The sequence below is a fragment of the Orbicella faveolata genome, unplaced genomic scaffold, assembly GCF_042242905.1.
Source record: "Orbicella faveolata isolate gen_17 unplaced genomic scaffold, um_ofav_v1 contig_46, whole genome shotgun sequence".
NCBI classification, from domain to species: domain Eukaryota; kingdom Metazoa; phylum Cnidaria; class Anthozoa; order Scleractinia; family Merulinidae; genus Orbicella; species Orbicella faveolata.
In genome coordinates this window covers 4696656-4709376 of record NW_028301576.1, presented here as the reverse complement: position 1 = coordinate 4709376, position 12721 = coordinate 4696656, and the positions used below count along the sequence as shown (strand labels likewise).

The 12721-nt window shown below is 38.3% G+C and overlaps 1 protein-coding gene across 1 annotated transcript; it reads left to right on the top strand.

Moving 5' to 3' along the window:
* Nucleotides 1-177: 177 nt before the first annotated feature.
* LOC110051005 (microtubule-associated protein 1 light chain 3 alpha-like) lies at nucleotides 178-3120 on the top strand. The gene is made up of 4 exons (XM_020756981.2): nucleotides 178-351; nucleotides 527-582; nucleotides 785-891; nucleotides 2092-3120. The coding sequence occupies exons 1-4, from the start codon at nucleotides 306-308 to the stop codon at nucleotides 2261-2263; spliced, it is 381 nt and encodes a 126-aa protein (XP_020612640.1). The 5' UTR covers nucleotides 178-305; the 3' UTR covers nucleotides 2264-3120.
* Nucleotides 3121-12721: the final 9601 nt, after the last annotated feature.

Below are 12721 nucleotides of genomic sequence, written 5' to 3'. Positions count from 1 at the left end.
ATTCCCATCTATTTTGGTCTGCATTTTCTTTTAAAGGATACTTAATATTTATTTAATCAAAGTGGTTCTGTTCAAAATACGATTATAGCAATTCTCTACAAGTCAAAAACGAGGTACAAGTTTAATCTCCACCAGTCCCTCGTTAAAATGATTAATGTTCTCGCCGCCATGTTTTTTCATGACGCAATCAGATTGAAAAAGCAAAGCAAAACAAAACAAAGCCAGTCTGGAAATTTCGGTTTGGGTTGTTTTCACTGTTTTGCTTTGTTAATTACTTTCAGAGCTCTTTTAAACGCCATTTGGACATGAATGGACAAACAAGCAAGCCGTTCAAACAACGAAAAAGCTTTTGTAAGTATCGTGGCTCGCATAATTCTGTCGAAAACGGGCGAAACAGTGAGTGACTCGTCATCGCTGAGAAAATCGTCGCTCTGTATCTAGATCTGTTCCATTTAACGCTTTTTTATATAAGCTCATTGCTATCGCTTTAGTTTACTGATCCTTTCTCTTTTCTGGCAAACCTCAGCTGCAAGGAAAAGAGATTCGGAGTCGATCATTCGGCAGTATCCCGACAAAGTTCCGGTAAGGCAGAAATCATATCTAATAGCGCTTATTTATAATTCCACGAAATTGCCAAACTTTATGCCGGTTATGTTAATTTAGGCTGACCAGTGTGGTTGTCGAAAATAACCGAAATGTATTCATAATAAGCGAGTTGTAACTACGGTAGCAATAGTTTCATTTCTTGGTGGCTAAGCTTTTGCTCTTTTCTTTGCCGGTACAGGTAATTGTAGAAAGATTGAAAACGGAGAAACACTTACCCATTCTAGACAAAATCAAGTATTTAGTTCCGTCAGATCTCACCATGAGTAGCCTGTCAAGCATCATACGGTAAGCTTAGCTTAACTTGAGTTACTACAGTTTAAAACGGTTGCTTAGAAAAGAGGCAAATACTCCATCACCTTGCAGGACAAATATGGAATTTATACTTATATTATGAAACTTACTGTCAAACTCAAGGGGCCTTGCAAGGGCTCTTTACTTGGGCTCTGAAAAACGCAATATTGTGCTTCCTAGCCTTAAAACTTGAGTTGTTTACCATTTTTAACAGATAATCTTAAACATTTCGTTTTGAAAACAAGTGGAATGTTCGGTACTTTATTTAAGAAATAGTAAACATGTGCCATGTTTCTATCGAGTTTTGGTATAAATCTACTAGCTTTCTATCACAAATGCTATTCTGTGTTTGGCTACGCTACTCACTATCTGTTCTGTTATAACGTGTGTTGTAGACAGTGAGGAGCATAGCGTGCACTTGTTAGCAAACTGGAGGCCGCTTCTTGGGGTTTTCGAGGCATCTGTGAAGAGGATTTAGACAAAGTTTTGAACAACTAGTGGATTTATACTAGAACAAATTTTAGATTATTCACTCTCAATTTCTACGCATGATAGTGGACTTGGACTGTGCCCTCGTCAACTATCACATGATAAAAATCTCGAGTTCGTAATCTAATTCTTTGATAGTAACACAAGTCAAAGTTTGGGAGAATGAGAAATGTTGTTGGAACACAAACCGACATGCAAGTTTTTCCACAGCTTTTGTGAGTTCTCCCAAACTTCCAAAACTTCCTCTTCTTTACCACTTCCCCTTTGAATTGGATGCTAGTCCATCACAGGGTTATCCCCAGCATTAAATTCCCTAGTTCTGATTTTATACTGCTGTGTGGAGAGAGGCAGTATGAGATTTAAATCTCTCAAGATTTACATGATTTAAATGGCTTTTTCTATAGCAAGAACAAGAATTCAAAGTGTTTAGAATGCAAGTGCAAGACATTCAGACTCAAAGAAGTTTAGCAGTCATTTATACAAAGCAAACAAACAATTGAGACTTGTGAGACAAAAATTTTGCAAGACCCATATTTTTTTTAAGGACCATTCATCGGACACCTCTTTTTTTCTTTGATTATTTGTTTATGTGAGCATCTACTGACTTCATTTTTTTTTTTGGTTTAAAGGAATATTTTGTCAATTTAAACATTCATTTATTTCATTCATTTTTTACAATTTCTTTGCACATGTACATGTACGTAGGAAAAGACTTCAGTTAACTCCAACCCAAGCATTCTTCCTTATTGTGAATGAAAAAAACTTGGTCAGCATATCCATAACTGTTGGAGAAGTTTACAAAGACGAGAAAGATGAAGATGGATTCATCTACATGGTGTATGCCTCGCAAGAAACCTTTGGTTCTTCGGCTGTATAGTTTTGCTTTACTTATTTTGTGTTGTGGTACAAACACTTTGTAAATGTACAGTCATGTAAATTAGTTAACTTTAAGAGTGGGTTAATAAATTTATCTACTATGGAAATTATATCTAGACAGTTCTAAACTGGACTTGTGAATGTGTATCATAGACTTTTCAGAGGCTCAATACTACACGTACATGTACATCTGTAGCTTTGTTTAATGATGGCATAATGTACTTTGAATTATGTATAAAAGTTCTGTGATCAGATGAATAGGGATTTTGAACAGGATACAGAACATGCATATATGGTACTCTTTAGACTTTTGGGAAGTATATATACGCTACAATTTGCTATTTTCACTTAAAAAATAACCAACACAAGTATTGTCTTTTAACCTTTTTTTTCTTCACAATTCTCCAAAGAAGATTCAATTCTGATCTGGGATAGGATGGGTAGAGACTGGGAATTATTTGCAAGAAGTAAGTGGGTTAAGAGTTTTTAAACTTGTGGATCTTCAAAGCTGTTTTGATTACTTTTAATTAACATGCATGCATAAATTTACAACGTGACTTATTAATATTGCAAATCTGATTCAAAGACCATGCTTCTTTTGAAGTCAGCGGTATGTAATTGCTAATTAAATTAGTGAAAGTAATTAGATGAAACAGTACACTGGCTTCCTGGGAAAATTATTTGACAACTGATGGACCGAATGACGCAATAATTTCTGTAATTGGCCCTTTTCCAATCTATAATAAATAACTATAATAAATGACAACATTAAATCAGAGTACCTAAATTAATGATATTAAATTCCCAGTGAAAGGTGTAATTTGCAGACATTAAAGGAAACACTTACATTGAACAAAAGCCTGTTATATTGGGTAAGCTTTCAATGCAGGGACACAAGGTTTGGAATGAAAATGCTTTCAGAGACAGGACTTGCCTCTCAGAATTCGCTGTGAACTAGAAATTTTGTTCCTGACCTTCAAAGAAAATGGGTGACAATTTACTAAAGGAGGTTACCACTGCAATTGGCTCTCTTTGGTGGTAACTTACAATATATTTCAGTAAAATGGCAGTTTAGTGAATCTGAGAAACCTTTCATAGTAAATTCTCGATTTCATTCGCCAAGAACATGCATTTCGAACAAAATTGATGTTTTCAAAGTACTGTTGTGTTGGGTAAGCCTTCATTGCTGGGTCTTCAAGTTTATGGAAGGAAAAAGGTTTCCTTGAGTGCTGTACTTCCACTCAACCAGAAATTCCGGAACTCTTGAAACGGAGGCAAATGGTACAGAAATTTCTTTGGAAAGTTTCCAGAAAATCCGATACTTGTTACATTTCCGAAATGCAAACCATTCAAACAGAAAATTCTGGGAGGAAAATTCCCGGGGGTGAAGGGAACTCCCCTATAAAAAGAACGGGGGCGCTCGTCATAGCTTTTAAGGGTTAAAAAGGCAGTTTTGGTATATCTTAGGGTGTTCAGCCTAAAAAGGCCCACACTGGCCATGGGAGCTTTCGCGGTACCGTTCAGGGTATTGAGCCGAAAAAGTCAGTGTCGGTGACAGTCAGTGTTTCAAATATTTTGTCTTAGAATTGGTACCTCTTAGGGGTGAAAAAAATTTCAAGCCACGCCCACAAAACAGGATCTTGGTACCTATTAGGGGCTCTTTTCAAAATTTCCGATGAGCACCCCCGTACTTTTTATATGGGAGTCCTTTCTCCCCCGGGGGGGGGGGGGCGGGGATCAAATGAAACGGATAATCTCGGTAAGAAGAGGGTGGCAAAGGGTTTTTGCGTGACGTGTGATCGTCCCAAAATTAGCAGCGTGATGCGCGATCGAGACCAAATTAGCCGTCTCATGGTACTATAGGTCCAAACAATTGTGGTACAAATTATGGGAATAAGTCAATTGAAAATAGTTAAACTTTGCAGAAGGACTATGAGCTTCAGTGTTATTTTTGTCCATTTTGTCGACCGATCATTTTGGCGGTGCATCAGACCAAGAGAATATGACATACCATATCCGAATCCGGCTATCGTATAAAAGGTCTGAACGAATTTCGTCCAAAAGAGCTGAAACGATATCACACGTTAGAGTTTGGTGTCATTTCATGCGACTCGAGAAGACAGTTGTGTAAGCAAAGAGAGACTACACAAGGGAAACAACGTTTGTGTGCCACTTAATGAGGGTCGTCGTAAAGACCTAACTGAATTCAAAAGGCACGTTATATCCGTTAGACATAAAAACATTGCCGCACAGAAAAGGATTTGCAGGCGTAAAGCTTTGACACAAATACTGCCTGTATATTAGAGCCTAGCAAAGGTGGAGTTGACGTATTCTCAATTCGTAAACAAGATCTCTGCCAACTTAGCCTGTGAACAAACTCCCGATTGTGTTATAGGAGAATAATAAAAATGTTTCCTGAACAAAACGAGCGGCTTGTCGTTACACAAATTAGATCTGGACGTCACGAACTTCCTTTTAGGTATGCGAATCACAGACCCTGGTATTTCCAAGATCTGGAAGTCATGAATTTCCGTTTGGGTATGTGAATCTCACACAGATGGTCTCTTACTATACTAATGAATAACTAGATTTCTTTTTAAATGTGTTCCAGGTTTCTTCTGATAAATCCGACAGTAAAAGTAAGTAAAGTTGTGACTGCTGCCAGTCCAGTCCGCGCCCAGTTATGTTTCGCGCCATTTAGGGTCACGTGACCAGTGTGTTTTTGACTAGCGTGGTCGTAAGGATTTGACCCAAGTCTTAGTGGATTTACGCTCGTTTAACGTGCCTTTTTTGTGCCTTTCGCGGTCCTGAGGCTGGACAAGACAACAAAGTGTATATTTTTGTCCTAAGTTTATTAAGTCTCTGTTTTTTGAACTTTCTTTCCAGTTTTATTTTCATGTATGTCATGTGGCGTTGTTCGACAAACATTCGCATCGAGTCATTAGTGCAATTTTTGCATTTATTTTAGTTTCACGGCTTCCGTTTGAGGTCAGTTAAGTCTACCAACCATAATTACAGTGGTTCGTTTAATCTATGTAGTTACAAAAGTAAAACTTTATTTAGCCACCTGGTCATGATCATCCTTCGTGATAACGGCTAGTAACATATAACGAATATTAAACTGATTAAACTTGATCGAGGTCCTTAAAAAATTCCACTCTTAATTAAATATTTATTTTGTTTGCGGTGTGTATTTATGGTGCATTTCTCCTTTGCGCAGGGCCTCCTGCGATTTTTTTCTCTTTGTACTCACTGAAGAACGCCGCCTGATTATTGACTTCAATAGGAGTCTAGGCCCGGTCGTGCACACTACACCGGAGGAATTCAAAAACGCAACAATCACCGGTCGTTTTATATTTCTGTTTGAGGAAATCTCGGCCAGGGAAATCACGTGGTTCTCCTGATCCTATCGTGTTCGAAAAGGTCCGTTTTAAACATAATGTTTTCCGTCCTCACGGAAACTCAAAGCGGGCGTTTTCAAATTCCTCCGGTTTGAAGAGGGTTTTCGAAAAGTTCCGTTTTCGTGACGGATTACTCTGGACCGATGGCCTAACCGTAGAAATAAAGCTGGATACGTTTTTAAATCCCTCCGGCGTAGTGTGGGCGGAGTCTGGAGTAAACCACGACGTCAATGAGCGCCACCAACCAAAAGGAGCAAAACAAGGGTGTACAAGTTTGTTCAGTAAACCTTTGTACATTTCATAGCCGTCCTCTGCAAAATAACAGGGAGTTTAAGTAACCACGACGGTGACGCTTAGGACAACGTCGATGGAAAAATAACTTTATATTTTACCTATGAATCTCGCGATACTCTGAAGTCATTTAATTTGTTTATCACTGTCAAAACTATCGCAAAACTAAATTTAAACCACAGTGATACATTTGAAACAAAAATTTAAAAAAATTAGCCGTCGTGGTTCACGTTCTCCAGACAACACAGAATTTGGTCATTTCACGTTGCTGTTTTGCAGAGGACCGCAAAGAAATGTACCAAGAATTATAACACACGTGCACAGCCATTGTTCTGCTCATTAAATCTTTTGTTTCACGACGTTCCGGTTGCCTTTGCCGTCGTGGTTTTCTTAAACTCCCTGGAACGCAAAATGACCGCGAACGCAAACGATGAGTCGAACCGCTGATTGTTCGTATTTCCATTTAGAATTGAACGCTGTCATTACATATTAAGCCTGAAAGAGGTTTTAGAGCCATTGGCATCCTGGACAAATTCAATTTTACAAGGCGTTGTCCTCGGCGTCGCCGTCGTCATTGTTAAGATCCCTATATTTGCATCTCGGATGCTGGAAGGTCGATACACTTGTTTAACGACTGCGGTCTGTCATCCTAAGTGACTGCTTTGTGCTTTGCTCGTGTTTTATCCGTTTGTTTGTTTGGAAAATTAGCATATTATATATTCTTAAATATGAAGGTATGTCCGCCATTTTGAATAATCAAATCCAGTCTGTGTCAGAAACTCATTTGTCCGGTTTGGCTATGACGTCAGTGCTTTCTCATTGGCTCACAGCGAAGCCTTTTGTTCTTTCGCTTTATAAGTGCGACACCACCCGGATGATTGGGCGGCTAGTTAATTCCACCGCAATATACACATCTCTTTCAATCTCTCTTAAAACAATACCTCCTGGATATATTTAACAATACCTCCTGGATATATAATCAAGTATTATTCCTCAACCACCCCCCCCCCCAAAAAAAATATCCCCCCAATATCCCCTCACAGCCTGCATTTCATTAATTCCCTACATATAACTACACAGCCTACATCTCACTTATCCCCCACGTATACCTACACAGCTTTCGGCTTTCATCGTATTAATTCTAAAAATATATATACCTACACAGCCCACGTCTCATGAATCCCTCACATTTACCTTCACAGTTTGCATTTCATTAAATCGTTATATTCAAACTTTATATCACAAACGTTATATTAAACTCATTATATTCTATGGTTATCAACTCATGTAGAGCCAAGAAGTCTCAAGATATCTTGGAACAAGTAAATTGACTGTCGTTATTCAAATTATTCGTTCACTTGCCGTGCGTTGAGCCTTCTGAACGGATACCGTAAGGAACTTTTTCCCGTGAGGTCACATATTTGCCGACGCATTTTTGTGGTTGAATCGTGAATGTTCTTCTTTAAACGACGCTTTTAGGGTCGAGAAAGTAAAATTTGCGATGTACTTACTTCCTTTTACGTGACGAGTGATTGGTGAAAAAAAATTCTCCGTAATGCGTGATTTAATAGAAAAGTTCAGCGTGCATGATGCGTGATTGGTACCCCACCTTTGCCACCCTCAATTTAGTGCGAACTAGCCAAGTGTGGTCTAGGACGAGCGGGCAGAGCCGAGAGCGGAATGGTGACGAGGGGGAGCGGAATTCGCGGAATTCTTTTTTTCGCGCTTAACGGCTCGCTTCGCTCGCCGGAATGTTTTTTTCCACCCCCGCCGGATTTTTTTCCGCCGTCGCTGGGAGCTAGGGAGTCGAGAAAGTAAAATTGGTGATGTACTTACTTCTTTTTACGTGACGCATGATCACGCATGCATGATCCGTGATGCGTGATTTAGTAGCAAAATTCAGCGTGATGCGCGCGTGATTGGTACCCCACTTTTGCCACCCTCTAAGAAATTTTCAAAAATAAGGAAATACCTCCCGAGGTTATCCCAATTTTCCCAAATACCGGAAAGAGCTGTTCCAGTTCCATCCGCCACTGATAATTTCTGGAAATGCAAAAGGGAATTTTTGGTTGAATGAAAAGTAACATGGACACGAATCGCTGCTATTTGGAATTCACTGTTAACCACGACCCTGCTGTAGCTACCCGGGAACATTATAGAGTCTTTGTTTCTCTGTCATCTCACCGAACGTAATTATTGACCAATGAACTTGCGTGCAAGAATAGCAATAGCCAATTCAAATTTGTTTAACGAGTAAGATGTTCCAGCCTTGGTTGAAAGTCACTATAAAGAAGAGCTTCAAACGACACAGCCGTAAGGACCATAAGCCAGGTATAAGTTGCCATGCCAACTGCTTCAGTCCGTGGCTGCAATGAACGACTCGATCCAGCTGTGATAGCTGTGACGCGTATCCGGATGCGATTCTGTGTACGTAACTAGTTCTATGTGCCATGAAATGCGTAAATTAGTAAATGGCCGTCAAACGTAGTGTAGCTAATGTTATATAGCAACATGATTTTATGTGGCTTATGGGAAAAATCAAGAGTACGTTTTCCTTTTATAGGCGATGCGCGTGCGTGCGATCGTGTTCTGTCAGCTATCAAAGAACACTTGAGTATTGAATCAATCAAGGTTGAAGGTTATCATATATTTAAACTTCCATTTGTACCTTCTATTTGAGCTGAAAGCTCGTTCAAAATATACGTAGATGTTAACTGGCTATGAAATATCAGTAACCGCAACATCGTGCCCGACAAAAAAATAAAAATAAAATAAATAAAATAAAAAAAACAAGCATGGTCGACAATAATCGATCTCCGTTCCTTTTTGTACAAAATAAAATGAGTAAGTTTCCTTTGAAGTTTATTTTATGATTATTTTGAACCCAAAAAAATCAATGCGCTTGTGTCTCCCGGATCGGTGAGATGGTAAGCCATCGCGGCGCACAGAGCTAAAAAGTGAATACATTCCGTCTTTTCGTCGATTGTGGTTGCAGAAATGCTGTATTTCAACCCTTCAGATCAAAGGACCATTTCAGTTGCTGAGAGAAAAATGGTAAGGAACTCAGTATCGTCATTCAGAAACTGTAATTAATTAAATTGGTCAATTGTTTTAAAAAAGAAACGTTTTGGCAATAAAAGTTGCAAAATTTGTCTTTCATTTTCATGCAATCTTATTGGTCTCTTTAAGCTACCCTTGAAATCTGATTGATTGTTTTGTTTTTCTGTCCCATTCTCATTGGCTGATCGAGGAAAAGATGCGATAATAGTTCGATTCGTGAATAAATTGCACGCTGAGAGCCAATCAGATTGAAAGGACAACCAGTGATTTCAAAGTGAATATATTAAGTTTTAGTCGACTTTGGCTGGGGAAAAGCTCAATTTGCACACTTCAGACCAAAGGAGTGTTTCAACCGAGCATAAAATAGGAAAAGTTGATCAGAAACAGTCGAATTCAGCGTTTTCTCTTTTATGAATAGCACAGCAGTGGGGCGAATCAAGACTGATGTTATATTTAGGGCTTCCACAGACTAGACACTTAGCGACAACTATTTGTTATCAACAACTTATTGTGTTCGATGCGAGCGTTACACACATTGGAGTGTTAGTTGTTGACAAGAGATTATCAAGGTAAGCACCTTGATAATCTCTTGTTGTTGATAACTAAGTCAGGCCAGCGAGAGCTTGGGAACTAACGTTCATTGCGCATGCTCAAAACACAATACGCATGCTCAAATGTGTGTCATGTCTCGATCATTTTTTTCACAATCACTGTCTAATTTCTCACGCGCTGATTGGCTCATTTTTATCATCAATAAGAGTACAGACGCATAAAATTTTAATTTATGCAAGCTTTCAAGTTCAAATTTCAGCTGTCAAACTGTCAATATTTGATTTTATGGACTTTTTTAAGTAGCCAATCAAAAAGCGAGAAAAGCTATTGACAATGTTCGCGTGTTTTGAATAAAATTCACTTATCCGTTGTTTACGGCAAGTTTCCACGTCTTTTCCCCTCATTTATTCCCGGCATTTGACCAGTTTGGGATCTTGTTATTGTAAAAAAACAAATTGACATCAGTTTTTTATGCGTCTGTCCTCTTATTGATGATAAATTGCGGTATAACATTGTCAAAGTGGCTGTGCAACCACGAGCCGCTGAAAGGAAGTCGTAACTAAATTAGCGTTTTTCAACAGACTGATGGAGCAAAAATGTCAGAAAGCAGCAAATATTAGGCACGAAATTCGTGGTGACTATAGTTAATTCCTAAGACCGATTATAAAATCGGTTATCTTTATAATTCTTCGAAATGTTGTACCTGGAAGTGATTTTCCAATCAGTTAAAAAGGTCTTACACTACTTGGGCAAAATTTGTGCTTACTGAAATGCAAATCACTTGCTTTTTTAATGTTCTCGAAGTACTGGAGTAAAGTCGAGTATGAATGCAAAATGAGAACTATTTTAAACGTTATTAACAATAATAGTTATAATAATCTTCACTTATAAAGGATAATTGTTTAAAGCATAGAGAAAAGAACGCAGGTTAAAGAGTGTCCAGAATATCTCCTAATAGTTGTTACCACAGATCATACATCGGCTTCTTGGATAGCCGAAACGCACACTACGCGGAACTGCAGACAGCTGAAAATCGCAGCGGAAAATGTTCAACTAGTTATTACTTAACATTTTGACATATACTGACATATTGGTTACATTAAATGCAAATTTTTCTACTTAAGCAACAGGAAATTTATCTTTGCAGTCAGCTGCATATTGTTCATTAGCGCTGAGACCTTTCTTCTACTGACAAGGTAGGTGAAGTGACTTTCTGATCTAAACTTCTTCACTGATTCTTTTTAATTTATTACTGTAAGCTTGTCCTCTCCTTAGAAAAGAACATTGTTTTACCGGTTAGTCAAACCTTCCTTTTGCCCAGTGCTGGGAGGGGTGCCGTTCGAGAGCATCGTATTTAAATTCAAAGCCATGCAGTTAAACATTTAAAATTGAAATGAAAGTTTTGCTCTCAATGCTGAGCCAAACCCGTTTCCACGTTACGTGTCACATATTAAAGGAGATAAAGTACTTCAGTATTACGTAGACATGCAGTAGTAATATATGAGTAGAACTGAACAAGGAAGAACGAATCAGTTCTTTTAGTAAGCTGTTGACGATGGTTCTAGATCGAGGAGCCGAATTAAAGAATGTGATCAAACTGCTGTTGAATAATTAAACGCATTATGCTACATTTTTTTGGAATATTTAGACAAAGAACTATAGATATCCTTAAGCGTTCTTTTGGTCTACAAAAAGAGGTGCAAAAGAACAAGTAATTTCATAATATATTTTACTGCAAGCATCAGCTATCATGAAACGAATAAAGGCTCACTTTCAGGTCACAATAATGCTGCTGTGAAACCGATGATAAAATGTATCTGCCCTTTAACCTTTGATCAATTATGAATATTTTAGCACGAAGAGAATCAGACTGCACATTCAGTGCTGGTTTAAGATCTTGAATACACATCGTTTCATTATATTTCTATCTTGAATACACAGCATTTCATTTTTTTCATTAGATTTTTATCAATGATATTTCTTGTCTCATGTATTTCCAAATCGTTTCTTCTAAAATATTCATTACTTCAGTTAAATACTATTAATTATCATTCGATGCTTAACAAATCTTTTGTGCGACCAAACTTGGAATATGCGGTTCCTGTGTGGTCTTGAGAATGTGCAGCGAAGAGCATCAAGACTAGCATTAATCAACGCAAAGGTGAGACATCATACGAATACCGATGCTAACTGCAAAAGAAATGGCCTACTCTGTCCGACCGTTGCACTTACTTATCTTTAGTTGAGTGTTATAAGATACGTTTTGGTTTTGACCATTTGAAATTTGAAGACGTTTTATATTTCGCCATAACTTGGTCTACGAGAGTTAAACTTTATACCAAACCCGCAGGATATTAGGATTCTTAAATTATGGAATAAATTACCAAGAGATGTAGTGGAAGCTAAATATTTAATTGCAATCAAGGATCTTAATTTCAATTTTGATTTTATTGTATTTTTTTTAAGGGAGTTTTCACATAAGGATAACCTCTAAACTAATTCCTTTTCTAGATGTATCTCTCTTTTCTCTTAATTCCAGATTCTTTTTCTTAGTTTTTATTTGTATATCTTGATTGAATCTGGAATAAGATAGAAGCTGACTAGCTTTTCAGAAATGATCGAGCAATACAACAAAAATCTCAAGACGTAAACCATAAAGTAGCTCTTTTTCGAATATTTCAATTTACTGAGAACGGTTTAGTTGTTACACAATCTCGGGAGAAATGTATACAAAGTGCCATTTCCCAGTCTTTGAAAACGTCCCAGCCAGCAAGCAGCAACATGTACTTGAGCATTTGTTTACTTTCTAAGCCCTTCCCACAATTGAGACCTTGAGTAGAGGGGTGGGGGATAAGGAGCGAGGGGAGTTAAAGAGGATCGAGGACGTGCGTTTACAGTCTAGGTATCAAGCTCCCAATTAATGAGGTACTGAGGTAGAGATGTACTGCCTGATTATTTTTGCATGTTGTATGCACCTTTCCTATGCACCCCCGTACTTTTTATATGGGAGTCCTTTCTCCCCCGGGGGGGGGGGGGGCGGGGATCAAATGAAACGGATAATCTCGGTAAGAAGAGGGTGGCAAAGGGTTTTTGCGTGACGTGTGATCGTCCCAAAATTAGCAGCGTGATGCGCGATCGAGACCAAATTAGCCGTC

What these genes read in the sequence shown, in the direction of transcription:
- LOC110051005 (XM_020756981.2), top strand. Translation starts at nt 306, where the DNA reads ATGAATGGACAAACAAGCAAGCCGTTCAAACAACGAAAAAGCTTTT. An exon ending in CAAACAACGAAAAAGCTTTT is followed by an intron (nt 352 to 526) that starts GTAAGTATCGTG and finishes GGCAAACCTCAG; the next exon opens with CTGCAAGGAAAAGAGATTCG. An exon ending in AGCCTGTCAAGCATCATACG is followed by an intron (nt 892 to 2,091) that starts GTAAGCTTAGCT and finishes ACATGTACGTAG; the next exon opens with GAAAAGACTTCAGTTAACTC.